Genomic DNA, 18,568 nt, shown 5'->3' on the forward strand with positions numbered 1-18,568 from the left:
TGTGTATCCAATTATGAGATACACTAAGCATTCACCGAGCCTCCTTAAACAACAGCTTCCAAAGCCATGACCACTTCTATCCAAAAGGACAAATTCGGCAGATACATGGGAACACCACGACCTGAAGCTCCCCATCCAAGACAGTCACCATCCTGCCTTGGAAATATATTGCTTTGCCTTCAGTGTTATTGCTTCAGAATCCTAGAACTCCTTTTCTAACAGCGTTGTAGTTTTACCTACAGCACATGGACTGAAATGGTTCAAGAAAGGCAACAAGGCATGGGCAATAAATGTTGGCCCAATCTGTGATGCCCATAATCACGTGAGAGAATTGAAACAGCTCCACAGCTCTATGGACTTCTAATGTGTGAAGTAGTTCTTAAATCTCTTTCCTGTGGTTTATTTTATTTTGTCCTAGCCTCCCACCAGCAGACTAAGTATGTCTCTAACTATCCTGTCAATTCTTTGAGAAATCCTGAGAACTTCAATGATCTCAGTCATTATTGAATGTCACCTGCAGATTGTACTGATGCCTAGAATCTTCTGCTGTTTTTCCAAGAGAATGAAAGTACATCAACAAAAGTATAAAAGAAGAGAACTGTGAAATTTTGTCAGCTCTTCTACTTGCTTTTCTGCTTTGGTAAGGCATAAGGTTTGTATGGGGTTGGAGGCTATATTAATTAGAAATGCAATTACAGTATCCTGGATAGAACCTAAATCAAATATTAATGCTAGTTATTCATATCTATTGCTTGTACAATTTGATTGTAGATATAGCCAACTGATGGCTCACAAGGATGGGAGTAAAGGCTAAATAGTTATTGCTGTCTCTGCTGTGTAATACAATGGAAAGGGTCATTCCTCCTCCTGTGACATGCTGCACATTTTCATTATCTACAAGTTATAAATTTCAGTTCATAGAACATTTGAATTTATTGGAAAAGTGAAACAAGTTGTGGAAAAGCTGAAACCATTGCACTGGGGATCCTGGGTTCTCTATTGCACAGTGGAGTTAATATATTTGGACTAAATACAATCCATAGAGATGATTTGGACTGAGTTGGACTGGGGTGGACAAATTTAAAAATCACACAACACCAGGTTATAGTCCAACAGATTTATTCAGAAGCACTAACTTTCAAGGTGCTGCTCCTTCATCAGCTGGTTGTGGTATCTGATGAAAGAGTAGCGTTTCGAAAGCTAGTGCTTCCAAATAAACCTGTTGGACTATAACCTGGTGTTGTGTGATTTTTAACTTTATCCTTAGAGATGCCAGAGTAAAACTGTGCAAAGCTTCAGACAGTACATTGTCTTTGCTTTTTCCCCAAAACCAAACCTTCAATCTTACAAAATATTTTGCCAAGATCTGATGATGGTGTCCCCTTGATGGAGCTGCAGCAAGCATCTGAAGAAGCTACTGGAAAATGTTAGTCCCTGCCTACTCTTCAATGGCAATGCCACAGTTGTCTGTGGTCTGTATATGGTCTCTCATCCATTTGTTCTTGTGAGTTTAGGTTCAATCAACATTTGAGATGATGGTGAGCAATGAGGATGTTTCATGATAATGCATTGAATCATAGACTCATAAAATCATTAGAGCCAAAAAAAGACCATCCCACATGTCAGTGTTGGCAATTCCCCACCCATCACCCATATCCCTACACTTTCCTCCTCTTCAGATATTTAGAATATTTAGGAAATGTCAAAATGTTTACTTGACAGTAGGAGTCCATCCTGTCTGTCCTTGCACCAATTGAAAAACAAACACTCACCCTGATTCTATACCATTAGGTAAGTAACTCAGAAAACTAAAAAAAATTCTGTCTTTGCTCCATTTTTAATATGCCAGTATTATGTTCCATTAACTGGTGAAAGATAGCTATAAGTTTTTCTTCCAACCCTGTTTGGTATTTCGAGGTGCATACTCTGTTAATGTTATTGATTCCCCATCTTTCCTTTTTTTTACTTCCATAATCTTGACTCTTCCAAGAGATGTTTTCAAGTCATACTTCTCAACTCCACATTTTTAATCAGTGTGGATAACATTTGAACTTTCCTGGTCCCAGATACATGAACAGCCAATAAATGTGCTGTCATGTGAGCAGCTGATCAAGAGACTTCTTGAGTTGAAATTCTGCTTCCCAGATTCTCTGAGTAAATATCAAAGCAGATTGAGTAACCAAGCAGCATTTAAAATATAAATCTGAGCTGCAATTAGAATTATGTTTAAGTTGGGATCCCCTGGGGGATTTTGGTTCATTCATGGGATGTGGGCATTACTGGCCACTTCAGCCCATCTGTAGCTGCCCAGAGAGCCAACAACAGTACTGTGGGCCTGGAGTTATGTGTAACAATGGCAGATTTGCTTTCATGAAAGGGATTAGAAAGGAGTTTTTTTTACAACAATCAACACAGTTGGCAATAGACGAACTGTTTAGTCAACTTTTGTAATCAGTCACAATGGAATTTGGGAGAAAGTGAGGTCTGCAGATGCTGGAGATCAGAGCTGAAAATGTGTTGCTGGAAAAGCACAGCAGGTCAGGCAGCATCCAAGGAACAGGAAATTTGACGTTTCGGGCATAAGCCCTTCATCAGGAATGAGACCATTCCAATCTCCCAAGAGCAGCTGCCAGAATTTAAATGTAATGAAAAAATCTGGAATAAAATGGCAGCTTCATTAATAAGAATAATTGTAAAAACACATTTGGTCACTCATGTCCTTTAGGGTCCGTTTTTATGACTCTGATCGTAAAGGACACGAGCCATTTAGTGCGTAAATTGCACTGTATGTTGTTCCCTTCCTAAAATAAACAGCATATTTCCCTTAATAGTCATGTGAGTTTTGTGATATTGCTACATTTGCACATAATTTGCCCTTCATCAGGAATGAGGAAAACTGGACACACTTTCCTCATTCCTAATGAAGGGCTTATGCCCAAAACGTCGAATTTCCTGTTCCTTGGATGCTGCCTGACCTGCTGCGCTTTTCCAGCAACACGTTTTCAGCCACAATGGAATTTGGACCCATATTCCAAGGGCAGGTAGAATGGGCTCCAAGGCTAGTGACTTTATCACTACACCACTGCACATGTGCTGCTACCTGCTCCTGATCATCCTGGTTGAAACTAAAACTCATCTCACAATCTCCTTTGTTAACTGATTGGGTAGAATAGTGATAATGTTATGGATTAATAATCCAGAGGTCTGGACTAATGCTCCTTTGGTGAGCATTCCAATCTCCCAAGAGCAGCTGCCAGAATTTAAATGTAATTTAAAAATCTGGAATAAAATGGCAGCTTCATTAATAAGAATAATTGTAAAAACACATTTGGTTCACTCATGTCCTTTAGGGTCCGTTTTTATGACTCTGATCGTAAAGGACATGAGCCATTAAGTGTGCAAATTGCACTGTATGTTGTTCCCTTCCTAAAATAAACAGCATATTTCCCTTAACAGTCATGTGAGTTTTGTGATATTGCTGCATTTGCACATAATTTGCCCATTGGTCATCCTTTGGAGAAAGACGAGTGCACAAGTAATATTACAAGTAATGGAGATGGGAATGCCATAAAAAGGTACACAAAGAAGGCTTAAGACTCCATAAAAGAATCTTGTGTTAATTGATTTAAACATGGCAGGATTGTAGGAGGAGTGGGTGATTGACAGAAGGTAATGGGGAAGGATGCTCAAACAGCATTGTGCAAACCCACGTAAAGTAGGAGAAGCTAAAAGAAGAACACAAACTTTTCTCTCTCCACAACTGCTGTCATTATCAACCGAGTACTTCTGTTTTTAGTTCAGGTTTTCAGCAGGTGAAGTATCTTGGTTTATGAGGTGGCGGTGCCAGTGCTGGACTGGGGTGAACAAAGATAAAAATCACACAACACCAAGTTATAGTCTAACAGGTTTATTTGGAAATACAAGCTTTTGGCATGCTGCTCCTTCATTAGGTAGCTAACTAGTTAGGGAGCAGCGCTCCAAAAGCTTGTACTTCCAAATAAATCTGTTGGACTATAACCAGGTGTTGTGTGATTTTTAACTTGGTTTATGAAGTCCGCATTGTTGTTGTAGATTTAGGGAGAGGCAGTAGCATAATGGTAATGTCTGGAACTTGAGGCATTTCCCATGGCCAATCCACTTAACCTGCACACCCTATCAGACCATAGGGCTGCTCTCTCATTACAGAGAGATGAGTGATGGTAAGTTTAAGTTCAGGGTCAATAAGCCGCAGGTGAGGGGAGAGGTTCAGAAGACTGAGCCAGACTGGTGGGAGAAATCTGTGTGAAAATTTGTCTTTCCTCCTACAAAACCCATCACATTGCATCTCATGTAACAGTAAAAAATGAGGTCTGCAGATGCTGGAGATCACAGCTGCAAATGTGTTGCTGGTCAAAGCACAGCAGGTTAGGCAGCATCTCAGGAATAGAGAATTCGACGTTTCGAGCATAAGCCCTTCATCAGGAATAAGAGAGAGAGAGCCAAGCAGGCTGAGATAAAAGGTAGGGAGGAGGGACTAGGGGGAGGGGCGATGGAGGTGGGATAGGTGGAAGGAGGTCAAGGTGAGGGTGATAGGCCGGAGTGGGGTGGGGGCGGAGAGGTCAGGAAGAGGATTGCAGGTTAGGAGGGCGGTGCTGAGTTGAGGGAACCGACTGAGACAAGGTGGGGGGAGGGGAAATGAGGAAGCTGGAGAAATCTGAATTCATACCTTGTGGTTGGAGGGTTCCCAGGCGGAAGATGAGGCGCTCCTCCTCCAGCCGTCGTGTAGTTGTGTTCTGCCGGTGGAGGAGTCCAAGGACCTGCATGTCCTCGGTGGAGTGGGAGGGGGAGTTAAAGTGTTGAGCCACGGGGTGATTGGGTTGGTTGGTTCGGGCGGCCCAGAGGTGTTCTCTGAAGCGTTCCGCAAGTAAGCGGCCTGTCTCACCAATATAGAGGAGGCCACATCGGGTGCAGCGGATGCAATAGATCACCATCCGCTGCACCCGATGTGGCCTCCTCTATATTGGTGAGACAGGCCGCTTACTTGCGGAACGCTTCAGAGAACACCTCTGGGCCGCCCGAACCAACCAACCCAATCACCCCGTGGCTCAACACTTTAACTCCCCCTCCCACTCCACCGAGGACATGCAGGTCCTTGGACTCCTCCACCGGCAGAACACAACTACACGACGGCTGGAGGAGGAGCGCCTCATCTTCCGCCTGGGAACCCTCCAACCACAAGGTATGAATTCAGATTTCTCCAGCTTCCTCATTTCCCCTCCCCCCACCTTGTCTCAGTCGGTTCCCTCAACTCAGCACCGCCCTCCTAACCTGCAATCCTCTTCCTGACCTCTCCGCCCCCACCCCACTCCGGCCTATCACCCTCACCTTGACCTTCTTCCACCTATCCCACCTCCATCGCCCCTCCCCCTAGTCCCTCCTCCCTACCTTTTATCTCAGCCTGCTTGGCTCTCTCTCTCTTATTCCTGATGAAGGGCTTATGCTCGAAACGTCGAATTCTCTATTCCTGAGATGCTGCCTAACCTGCTGTGCTTTGACCAGCAACACATTTGCAGCATCTCATGTAACAGACCTGCATCCTTCCAACCACTACTGAGTTGACATCTCCAAGGAAGCTGTTGCTACCTTTTTGATTTATGATATCTTCAGTTAGAGACAAAAAACCTGCAGAAACTGGAACCCAAGGTAGACAAACAGGAGGCTGGACGAACACAGCAAGTCAGGCAGCATCAGGAGGTGGAGAAGTAAACAACCATCCTCCCCTAGCTTATCTCTCCATGCTTCCGGCTCACTGCCTTTATTCCTGATGAAGGGCTTTTGCCCGAAACGTCGATTTCGCTGCTCGTTGGATGCTGCCTGAACTGCTGTGCTCTTCCAGCACCACCGATCCAGAATCTGGTTTCCAGCATCTGCATTCATTGTTTTTACCCATTTTGGAGTGTAATCCTTCTTCAGTTACCAGTAGACTAACTAACAAGCCTTTTGCTTGGATTCCAGCATCTTTTATATGTTTTTTTGTCTCTAACAAGCAGGAGGCTAGAAGAACACAGCAAGCCAGGCAGCATCAGGAGGTAGAGAAGTCAAAGTTTCGGGCGTAATGCTTCTTTAGCCACCAGTAGAGTAACAAGCCTCCTGCTGGTCTACCTATGGTAACCTCAGCCAGTGCAGGAACTGAACCCATGCTATTAGCATCACTCTACAACCTCAAAGACCAGTCAACTGAGTGAAAGGGCTGCCTGGGGAAATGAAGTTTTGTTGGTGTAGGTGGAAGGATGTGGAGACGTAATGTGTCCCTCCGGCCGGCAGGTGGTGGTGCTGTGGGATGGAGGGGAAAGGTTTTGTTTTGAGCGGTTGGGCAGGGAAGGGTTGCTCCTGTATTCGCGCGGGGGGAGGGGAGGAGGGCTGGTGGGTTGTCTCTCTCTCTCTTTCTCAGTCCTTCGCCGTGGGTGCCGTCCTCCTGCGGCCGGAGTCAGTCAGTCAGCCAGCTCGGCGATACAGACACCCTGAGAGAGACGCTGCCCTGGGGGTAACGGCTCAGGCCGGACGCGGCACCATGGGGACCGAGTGAGCGGGATTTCTCCACGTCAAGAGGAGGAGGAGAAGGAGAAAAATTGTCAAGATAAAAAAACAGAGAGAAGGAAGTCCGCGGGCGGCCGGCCGTCAGGAAATGTCCGGGAAGCTGGAGAAACAAGGTGGGCCAACACTGAAAGGTTGACTTGTTTTTTGGGGGGTGGTGGGGGACAAGAAGAGGCTGAAGGTCACGGAGTCGCCGACCATAGCCTGGATGCTTCCCCCTCGCCCACCCGCCCCCTACCTCGGGAAAGTCCGAGGCCTTCTCTGCACGGGCAGGCCGCCGAGCGCATCTCCCGTTCCCGTCACTCGATTCATTTCTGTTTTAAACCCCCCCCCCGGCGGATTATTTCACAAGTGGAAAGTGCAGAGGGCCACATTTCTCCTGCCCCCCCCCCCCCCCCCGAGTTTTTTAAAATTAACGTTTTGAGGCGGGAGGGAGTCGACCGAAGGGTTATTTCGCGCGGGGAGGTGCCGGGGCTCGCGAAGCAAGTGGGGTGGTCGCTAACGGGCGACGTGCTGCTCATTTCAAACAGGAGGCGCCAAGCCCCGCTCGCTTGCACACACACTCACTCACTCATCACTCACTCGGTTTGTGTTTGTTTCTGCTCCAATCTGCCTTCACTCTTTCTCTTACACGCCCCCTTTCCTGAGTGAGCCTGGGTTATTGCCAGGAGACACCGCAGAGCGAGGAGGAGGGGTTACTCAAGGAATGACTATAGTTCCAACTCATGCCTTTTGCATTGCCTGCGGGTGCCTTCTCTTGCTTTGCTTAGCCTGTTATATGGGGAACTGAATCCAGTGAGGTGAATGTTGGTGCATTGATTAGATTAGATTAGATTACTTACAGTGTGGAAACAGGCCCTTTGGGCCAACAAGTCCACACCGACCCGCAACCCACCCATACCCCTACATTTACCCCTTACCCGCACATCTTTGGACTGTGGGAGGAAACCGGAGCACCCGGAGGAAACCCATGCAGACACGGGGAGAACGTGCAAACTCCACACAGTCAGTCGCCTGAGGCAGGAATTGAACCCAGGTCTCTGGCGCTGTGAGGCAGCAGTGCTAACCACTGTGCCACCGTGCCGCCCTAAAAAAAATTTTAAAATGCTCTTATTCCACCCAACCCAATTCCCTAGCCTCAGCAACCCCGACCCTCCCAGCACTGTGGTACTGGCAAATATACAATCTTTTAAAACCAGGTCTTTCCTCAGGGTCTTCCTTGGAAAGTGCGAATAATGTTTGCAAAGAGAGAAGGTAGCGCTGATAGCAGCAAACAGTGAACAATGCAATCTTATGTAGTGCATCACTGTAAATGTCTTTTAAACTGTGTCCTCTAATATCGGTGTGAGGTTACTGATCCTACCCCATGCCTCAGTCGTCAACAACTTATTTATAAACCACCTTTGTAGTTAAATGTCCCATAGTGCTTGACAACATTTGTAAACAAAATTTGACACTGAGCTGTTGAGACAGATCACCAAATTCCTGGCCAGGACTAGATTTTGAGGAGCACTTTATAAAAGGAATGATGGACCGTAAGGTTTAGTCAGATTTTTAAAACTCAGAGCTTCGGCAGCTGAAGGTAACAGCTACCAATGTCTTGGAGAATTTAAAATTGTGGATTCTTCTGCCCAAAATTGAAGGAGCACATTTATCTTGGAGCATTGAGAATCTGAAGGGGTATGAAAATGGCTGGGGCTCTGCCAAAATTTGGAAAGAAGAATGAGACTATAAATTCAAGGCATTACCTGACCACTAAAAGGTGATCAGTAAATAGGACTTGATAGATAAACGATATAGACAGCAAAGTTTTAGATGACATCAGGTTGTAAAGGATAGAATGTTGGAGGTTGGCTAGGATTGTGTTGGAATAGTCTCGAAATAGTAAAGGGGCATGGTTGAGCAGTAAGCTGAAATAAGGGTAGAATCGAACAGTGCTGCTGGATTTCGTAGTGATGCTAAATGTGACATTTGAATTCTTCTGGTTGAATTGGAAATCGCTGAATGATAGGAGCAGTAGGAAGTCATTTGACTCATTGTGGCTGTCTCTTTTGCATCTTTCTACTTCATATGAACCAAAAAGATGTTAAGCATAAGTTGCCTTTATTTATAGGGTGGAAAGAGTGAAAAGAAAGAAATTAGGTTGGGGTGGGGTCCTCAGTTACTCCTCATATTGACAAATCTTTCATCCCCAGGATCAGTCTTACAAACCATCTCTGAATGACAATGTCATGCTGTTGCTTGGGTATGGGGCCCAAAAGTGCTCTAAATATTCCAAATGTGATGGAGCAGGGATTTAGTCAGCCTCAGCAGTACACGTCTGCTCTTGTATTCTAGCCCTTTTTGAAAAGATTATCAAACATTGCATTTGCCTTCCTAACTGGCAACTGAACCTGCATGTTAACCTTAAGAGAATCCTGAACCAGAACTCCTAAGTCACTTTGTGTCATTTCCAAAGCCTTTCCCTACTTAGAAAATATTGTTGTTGTAAATATTTACAGGATAAGTAGGCCAGTTTCAAGAAATGCATCAATGGTATAATTCTCTCTCTCCATAGAATCCCTATAGTGTGAAAGCAGGCCTTTGGCCTGTCAAGTCTACGCTGATCCTCTGAAGACCAGTCCAGCCCCCTGTAATCCTGCATTCCCCAAAGCTAATCTGCGTAACCTGCACATCCCAGAAACTATGGGACAGTTCACCTAACCTGCACATCCTTAGGCTGTGGGAGGAAACCAGAGCACCCAAAGGAAATCCAAACACCATGGGAGAATTTGCAAACTACACATAAGTAATTGCCTAAGGCTGGAATTAGATTAGATTAGATTACTTAGTGTGGAAACAGGCCCTTTGGCCCAACAAGTCCACACCGACCCGCCGAAGCGCAACCCACCCCTTATTTACCCCTTACCTAACACCGCACATCTTTGGACTGAGAGGAAACTGGAGCACCCGGAGGAATCCCACGCAGACACGGGGAGAACGTGCAAACTCCACACACAGTTGCCTGAGGTGGGAATTGAACCCGGGTCTCTGGTGCTGTGAGGCAGCAGTGCTAACCACTGTGCCACGTGTCGCCCATACTGAGCCACCTTGTGTGTAAAAGATTTGACAATTGCATGTTCCATATGCAAGGCTGGACTTATACACTTAATGGTACACTTAACTGGGGAGAGTTGCTGGATAAAGATATGTAGGGGTGGGATTCGGGTTGAGCTGCCAACTGGATGCAAACTTGGCTTGATGGTAGGAGACGGTGATGGTTTAGGGGTTTATTTTGGACTGGAGGCCTGTGACCAGCAGTGTTCCACTGGGATATGTACTGGATCCACTTTCGTTTGTCATTTATATAAATGATTTGGATCAGAATATAGGGGGCATAGTTAGTAAGTTTGTAAATGACACCAAAATTGGTATTAAAGCGGAAAGTGAAGAAAGTTATCTAAGATAACAAGAGATTTGGTCAATGGGCTGAGGAGTGGCAGATGGAGTGTAATTTGGATAAACGTGAAGTATTGCATTTTGGTAAAGTAAACAAGGGCAGGACTTAGTAGACCCCTGGATAGTGTTGTAGAATAGAGAGCTAGGGATTCAGGTACGTAATTCTTTCGAAATTTATGTCACAGGCAGACAAGGTGGTTAAGAAGGCATTTAACACAGTTGCTTTTGTTGCTCAGACCTTTTGAGTATAGGAGTTGGGGTATCATGTTGAAGTTCTGCAGGATGTTGATGCAACCTCTTCTAGAGTTCTGGTCACCCTGCTAAAGGAAGGATATTATTAAATTAGAGAATTTAGAAAAAAAATACCAGGATGTTGGCAGGAATGGAGGTTTTGAGTTAGAAAAGAAAATAGACTGCAAAGTCTGAGATGTTTTTCATTGGAATGTATGAGATTGAAGGGTGACCTTAGATTTATGAAATCATAGGGAGCCAAAATAGTGATTGGCAATGGTCTCTTCCCTAGGGTGGATGAGTTCAAGACAAGGGGGGATATTTTTTATTGAAGGGAGAAAATTTCAAAAAGGATATGAGGGGCAACTATTTTTTACATGTTTCCTGTCTGGAATGAAATGCCAGAGGAAGTAATGGATGCAGATACAGTTACAAGATTTAAAAAAAAATTGGGTAAGTACGTGAATAGGAAAGATTTGCAGGGATATGGGTCAAACACAGGCAAGTGGGACTAGGTTAGTTTGGGAATGTGGTCAGCATGGATTAGTTGGATCAAAAGGTCTGTTTCCATGCTGTGTGGTTCTGTCTGAGTCTACGTAGTACTGTCATGCTATGTTTCAAGTAATGGTGAGAATGCTTAGCAATTCTATTATTTTATTGATCGCTGCAGTGCAGTGCATTTGTATGTTCCAGAACAGTCAGCTGAGGTCAGGCAGTTCAGACTTTGCATATGGTTTTACATAATTATTCAAGTTATACTGAGAACCACTCTAGTTAAATGATTTGGGAAATGCAGTGGCATTGAAGATAATGTGAACAACCCATTTCCATTGTGTCAGGATTCCATCACATTGGATGTAACAGCATATGAAAAATAGAACATGTCTTGATGCTGATTTATAACAGACTGTGGATCTGATTTCATTGTCTAATCATGTCTTTTATTTGCAGAGGTGAGTGTAGTAAATACATACACTTAATCTTCTGATTTAAAAAATGACAGTCTTATTCTTTACTTTGGCTGTACACCCATAAATTGTTTTCTGAGAATGTTTCAGATCCCCCCTTTGTAATCATAGTTTTATTTTACTTTGGAGTGGTTTCCGTGCTCTGTGTTGAATTCCTGTCAGTGGACAGAAGCTGTGGTCTCCTGTCTGTTTGAATGTTAGTGCACTGTATTGATTTAACTACTTGTCGTAGAGTTGTGCATTGCAGTCTTAAATAAAAGGCACGCACCACCTATTTACTCAAGTATAAAGGCAACAGTTAAAAATTGCCTTTTTTTAATTTTTGTATAGTGGAGTGAAGGTGGGTTGTAGATGAGAGAGAAAAGAAAGGCATTGTACTTTGCTCCAAGATTTAAGAATAAATAGATGTCTTAAAAAAGTCAGATGTCTGCTTTAGATGTAAAATAATGAATATTGCTAACACTACTTTTAAAAGAAAGTCAGGTATGTGTTATGAAAGGAAATGCAGCAGCATGGATAGAAAGTTGGCTGACAACCAGATGGTTCAAATAATTGTATGCTATTCAGTGTGAAGGAGGATTGGAAGGTTGGTAAGCAGTGACAAACCTAATGAAAGACTTCAGGAAGGCACAAGGTTGGAAGAATGGGCAGGTGGACACACATGCATTTTCATCTGTAATCTCTCCTCCAGATTTTGAGGTAAACAGGAACTGGGAGTGCAGTGATTAAAATTGCAAGCAGGTAGTATGATAAATATGTAAAATTAAATTACTTTGTGCAGTTTTGGTTAGGCAGTTGTAGAGTGGAATTTAAAGTAATGTAAAGAATGCAACATAGGTTTGCCACAATGATATTCAGGGTGGAAGTTATGAGAGGAGATTGTGATCCTGAACTCTTTTTTTTCCCCACAGAGTGAGTAGATAAGCTTCAGTATAGGTTTATGGCAAACTGTAAGGGACTTCCACTAGTTGGGAAGATTATGATGTTAATTTGTCAGTTTGGAGTACTTGGGAGTATTGTGTGTAGTTTTGGTTTCCTTATCTAAGGAAGGGTATACTTGCCACAGAGATATTGCAACAGAGTATGACTAAATTAATTCCAGGGACGGTTAGATTGTGTTGTAAGGAGTGATTGAAGAAACAAAATTTTGGATGAGGAGTCATCTCATTGAAGCTTAGCAAATTCATCCAGGGCATGTTGATAAGTCTGGAACAGGGCTGGGGGAAGTGAGCACAGTCTGGGGATAAGTGGTAGGACTGACGTGAGGAGGAATGTCTTCACTCAGAAGGTGGTGAATCTTTAGAATCCTCTACAATAGGTGTCTGTGGATACACAGTTTTGAACATGTTCAATTTGCTGGATCCTAATGATACCAAGGGATATGAGGGTCATGGGAAAACTGATATAGAGGTAGACAATCAACCACAATCTATTTTAATGGCTCATTGGGCCAAATGGCCTACTACATCTATTTCCTATATTGCTATTTTGAAATTGCCTTTGAAAGTGAGGAGTGTTATGGACCAGGCCAGACCACTCAAAACATTTTAAGAAGGTAGCCCAGACCCTAACTTTGCGAGTTGTTTTAAGCAGGTGTAAAATGAATATTCCAGGAGAGAATTAGCTGGTCAAACCACTTAGTTTTATACAGGACAGAATTTATTTACAAGATTACTGAATGAAACATAAACAACAGAAAAAAGAATACTGAATAACTCAACCTATCCAAACACCCAACATATAATTCCAACTTAATGATATTGTTCCAAATGCTTGCAGCAATCCTCATAAGCACCAGTTGGCACAAAAGATAAAATCAAACACAAGTTCTTACAGGATAGAATTCAGAGAGACAGTACCAGCTTGGACGTGCTTCTGGGTCCAGCAGCTTTTCCATGTCCCACCGGACTGCTTAAAAAAAAGACCAGAGAGATCCTGAGCTGGGAGAACTGGCCATTCCCCTTTCATTGTACAAATGTTTTTTAAATTTGAAAGCCTTCTACCTGAGACGGTATCTGTTAGCTATTATCAAATTGGCCCTAAAACCCTTCAACCCCCCACACGTTTCGGAGTCTGAATCATTTACGACCTCTCTGGAAAGTCAAAGCAAAGGACTGCGTAGCCTTGTTAAAGGAGCAGCTTCGTTACACTTCCACCCTCACCCCCCCCCCAAAAAAAAGGACCAGCATATCCAAAGATGGTTTTATTTTAAAACCCCTTTAAAGAAAACTTTAGTACTCTAAACCACATATACATTACAAAACCACCACCTGGTTTTGGCTCCATTACTATGGGTGAACTCCTCTCATTGTAACTTACTTTGATTTTGTCACCTTGGAGCATGCATTCAATTTCCTTTTGAACCTGTGCCAACTTTGGAGGGTCATGCTTATAAGGATGTTGCTTAAGCAGAACATCATCTCCTATATCTACGTCATGCATAATTAGGTTAGTACTTCCCAGCTTATTTCCACTTATCTCCCCATGTGATAGTGATAACTCTTTCAGGTCATTTTGATTTTCCTCTGCAAGGTAACTCAGTTTATTTCAATTTTTGACAACTTCCTCATTGTTAATTTGATCTGAGGAATGTCTAATTCAGAATCCTCTGAACTTGGTTGTTACTTCTGTGTTGTAATCAATAGTTCATTCTTTTGCTTTCCTTCCCAGTCAAAATACCTTTTGAGCATATTCGCATGCTCTGTGACACATACTGAGATTTCTTTCTGCCTGGCACCCCTATAAAGTAGTTCACCTCATTCAATTTTCTTTCAACTTGCTAAGGTCCACTAAACCTTGCTTTTAAAGGTTCCCGTATCACTAGAAGTAACACTAATACCTTATCCCCAATAGCAAAATTGCGAATTTTTGATTTCTTATCTGCTTCCTGTTTCATTGTATGCTGTGATACTTTTTAAATGCCAACTCCCCAGCTTTGTTTAATCATTCCCTAAAATTTGACACACAGTCCAAATGTGTGGTCTCTGAATTCTGACTTAACAATTTCTCCTTAATCAATTTTAACGGTCCTTTTACTTCATGCACAAAAACTAATTCAAATGGGCTGAATTGGGTGGATTCATTTGGTGCATCTCTGATTGCAAAAAGCACAAATGGAATTCCCTTATCCCAATCATCTGGATAATCTTGACTATCGGCCCTCAACATCGTCTTTAATGTGGGATACCATCTTTCCAGCGTTCTCTGCGATTCTGGATGGTACGCAGTAGACTTGAATTGTTTTATTCCTCAGCTGTTCATAACTTCCTAGAATAATTTTGATGTGAAGTTTGACTTGTGATCTGTTTGTATCTTGGTAGTCTGTATCTAGTGAAAAATTTGAGTATTACCTCGATAGTCCTTTTAGCTGTGATATTGCATAATGGGATGGCCTCTGGAAATCTAGTTGACACATCCGTTATTGTTAACAAATATTAATTCCCACTTTTTTTGTTTGAGGTAGGAGACCTATGCAATCAATTAAGACTTTTGTAAAAGGGTAGTCAAAGGCAGGAATAGGTGCGAGTTTTATTACTGCCTGTGCTTTTCCAAATACCTGACATGCGTGATACGTCTGGCAAAATTCAGCAACATCCTTGTGCAGTGCAGGCCAGTAAAAATGTATTTTTATTTTAGCTTGTGTTTTTCTCACTTCTAAATGACCTCCAAATGGTAGCTCATGCACCACTTGCAACACATCCTTTCTATAACCCCTGGCAATACGATTTGATGAACTTCTGCCCACTTCTTATCTGTCTGAATAAAACATCATTAAAACGTCATTTTTAAGATGGTAATATTCAGGGATACATTCGGATTTCTTTTCTGTGTGCCTTTTGATGCAATTGCTTTAAATTTTCATCTTTCTGCTGTAACTCAGTAAACTTATCTGAGCTAAAGATGTTTGCATTGTTATCCATCTGCACCTGGTTTGTGCCAACCATCTGAACAAATAGGGTGTCTACTAATGCCACTTCAACTTTCTTAGCTGTACCACTTAATCACCAGTTGAAACAGGAGAGATTTTGTGACCTCGTTACCACACAGTCAGGAAAATTCCAGGATATGTGTCCTGCAATAGTTCAGTTGCCAGCGTTTCCACTGGCTTATCAACCACAGTAGGCATCACTCCTACCAGTGAATCAGCTATATCATTAGCAGGACAAGTTGTATTCCTGGAGCTCAGTACTTCTACCACAAATTCTCCACTCTTCTTTGGACATTCTTATCTTGCTTTACATAATTGAGTGCTTTTAGTCTCACCATGAATTCCTGTTACTAGTACCTTTCCTGGCAGTAGTCCTTCAGAAGTATATATCTCCTCATCTATCAGCTTCACTGACTGAGAGGATTCTGTGTTGCTTAATATTGTAACCTCTTTACTTACTGCTCTTGGCCTATGCAAATAAACTTTACTTTTGCAGGTATATGGTTTAAGAAGATCTGGCACTTCCACATTAACCAACCTCTGACCAGCTTGTACATTCTGGTGCAGCTTTCTAGCTTCCACTGTGCTTTCTGTTACCACTCCAACAAAATTCACTGGCTTATCCTGTTTTCCTACATCTGGCTTCCCTGTGATTTTCCTAACCCACCAACACTGATTTCATGTGGCCTACTGTATTGCAGTGAAAACACTGGAACCTTTTAACTTCTCTGTCCCCTTCAAAGGTTTCCTTTTTACCCTGTGGTAAGTTACCCTTATAGTCTTCACTGAGATCTATCTTTTCCTTTCCACGTGAGGATTTCTTGGTTTTTTCCCCCAAAATTTCTATCCCTCGCAGATTGAAATTGATTCTGAAAGCTAAACTTTGCTTTATGGACCAACTCAGAATCATCTGCCATTTCAGCTGCTAATCTTGCTGTTCAAACTCCCTGCTTTTCCACATGAGTTCTCGCTACTTCAGGAGGTGAATTTTTTGAGCTGCTCCAAGATAATTCTCTAAGAGCATTGTAGGTTTGCTCTATTTTAAATGTCCTTATCCACATTTCAAAATTACCTTGTTTGCTCTTTTCAAACTGTATGTAGGTTTGACCAGGGTTCCTCCTTAGATTCCTGAAACATTGTCTGTAGACTTCTGGCACAAGCTCATATATACTTCAGATGGCTTTCTTCGCCTCCTCATACGCCCAAGATACCTCCTCTGATATTGATGCAAATAGCTCATTAGCTTTACCTACAGGTTTTTTTGTTTGGATTAACAAAACCCACTTGGTCACTGGCCACCGCGTTTGTTTAGGCACTTTTTTCAAATGAAATGAAAAAGGCCTCCAAATCTTCTCATCAAATTTAGGCAATGCATGAATATATTTAAATAGTTTCGCAAAAGGCCTTTGGCTACCATGGGTTTGCTCATCCCCTCACTCTCCTCACAAAGCTTCAGCCTTCACCTTCATCCTTTTAAGCTGACTTTCCTGAAGTGCCAATTTCCAAAGTTCAAATGCTCTCTTGTTTTCCTCTCGTTTGCTTTGAATTGTAATTCCTTGTCTTTTGCCTCTAACTCAAGCTACTTCATTTGCAATTGAATTTTAGCTATCTCTAAAGACCCTGACCTTTCCAGCAAATTTAAATACTGAGCTATTGCTTAATTATATCATCTTTCCTCACAGCTTGTCTGCTAATTTCAGCAGTTTGGCCTTGATCACTTTTTGTAAAACCCCCAAAGTCACTTCCTCCACCCCCAAAAAACTCTTAGTGACTGAAAGAGCCATTGCTATCCCAAGCACCATTTAAAACAACCAAAATCAACACCCAGAACAAAAGACACTAACACCTACCACAAGGACAAATCCTGCAAAGAGCCCCCAGTATGTTAAGTATCAGGCCAAATCCCTCTTTTTCACGCAAAAGGTGGTGTGTGTGTGGAATGAGGTGCCAGTGGAAGTAGTGGAGGCTGGTGCGATTACAATGTTTAAAAGACATCTGGATGGATGCATGAATAGGAATGGTTTAGAGGGATATGGGCCAAATACTGGTAAATGGGATTAGTTTAGGATATCTTGTCTGCATGGACGAGTTGGATTGAAGGGTCTGTTTCTGTGCTGTACAATTCTGTGACTCTAACTTAAATCGATATGTTGCTTTTAACCCCCTCAGTGGAGGGAATAAAACATTCCAACACACTCCACAGCAGCACAGTAAAACAATGTAGGATTTGAAGCCACAGAAGGAGATATTAGATCCAACCGTAAAATGTACTGCCTCTTAGAATCTGATAGCCAGGATCTCCGTATAGATGAAAAATGGCTATTTATTATTTTCTCAAGGAATTGGGGTGTTGCCAGCATTTATTTCCCATTCCTGATTGCTCTTAAATTGCTGCAGTTGCAAGTAACTCTGTGCTGTCAGGGAGTTGCAGGATTTTGAGTCAACAGCAATGAAGGAATGGCGATGTGTTTCCAAGTCGGTTACAGTTGTGTCAGGGCTGCATCAAGAACGTTGCAAATTTTCAAGCTGCTGTAGTTCTGCATGATGTATTTTAAAAATATGTAGCAATGTCCCTGTTGTGTCCATTGTATGTATCAATTGTCATCCTTTACTTCTGCAAAAATTTTATATGATGAATATTTTGCTTGATATTAGATAAATTTTCTATCATGCAGCACAACTCACCAACATTTGAGCTAGTGTATTCATAATGTTTTCAAATTAATTGGATGTTTTAATTGATAATAGAATTCTAATAGTGACATAATTGAATAAAATTTAGGCTCCCCTCCACTAATTTAGCAGCCTTCTAAAGTTGTGCATTCATGTTCATATGAAATGAGTTTCTTCATGGGCTTTGTGGAGATAACATGTCTGTCTGAACAGACTGAATGATTGATTAAAATAACTGTAATGAAATACCTCAAGAGGGTGGGTCTTGAACTTAGCCTTATGGCTCTGGAAGGAATACTATCACTACGCCACAGGAACCCCCTCAGTGGAGGTTATATGCTGCTGTCATAGTTGTCATACCAGCTGCCCTCTTAGAAAATAGGATCTGATACACTAAATCTGTACTATTTTGAAGAGTATGTTGTACTCCATATAGAAATGTTATCAAGTACCCATAAACCTTTGAATATGCATTTGCTGCAACAATGAAATTCCTACAGCTATAAATTGTGTGAAGATTGGCATTGTAGGACTAGAACCTTGAATGCTCAGGTGGTAGACATTTGACCTATTTTAACAAAATCTGCTTTTTTGAAGCAGCCCAACACATTCTGTTACCCTGTTTATGCTACTTGACCCTATTTTTCTTTCTTTTGAGTACGTGATGTAGCATGCTCTGTACATTTTCAGGGATAAGACTTTTTCTGACTTGGTGTTAATGTTTAATGTAATTGCAGTTTTAGTGGTTGTTTGCTAG

General features: G+C 42.3%; 1 protein-coding gene across 1 annotated transcript in view; it reads left to right on the forward strand.

Moving 5' to 3' along the window:
- The first annotated feature begins 6,437 nt into the window (after nt 1–6,437).
- Nucleotides 6,438–18,568, forward strand: part of rapgef1a (Rap guanine nucleotide exchange factor (GEF) 1a) — a 230,935-nt gene continuing 218,804 nt past the window's right edge. Inside the window, exon 1 of the mRNA XM_060841479.1 lies at nt 6,438–6,689. Within this exon, the coding sequence (XP_060697462.1) occupies nt 6,665–6,689 (25 nt within the window). The 5' untranslated portion in view covers nt 6,438–6,664. The remainder of the gene's footprint in view (nt 6,690–18,568) is intronic.

This window comes from Hemiscyllium ocellatum, chromosome 21, assembly GCF_020745735.1.
Source record: "Hemiscyllium ocellatum isolate sHemOce1 chromosome 21, sHemOce1.pat.X.cur, whole genome shotgun sequence".
Taxonomy (NCBI): domain Eukaryota; kingdom Metazoa; phylum Chordata; class Chondrichthyes; order Orectolobiformes; family Hemiscylliidae; genus Hemiscyllium; species Hemiscyllium ocellatum.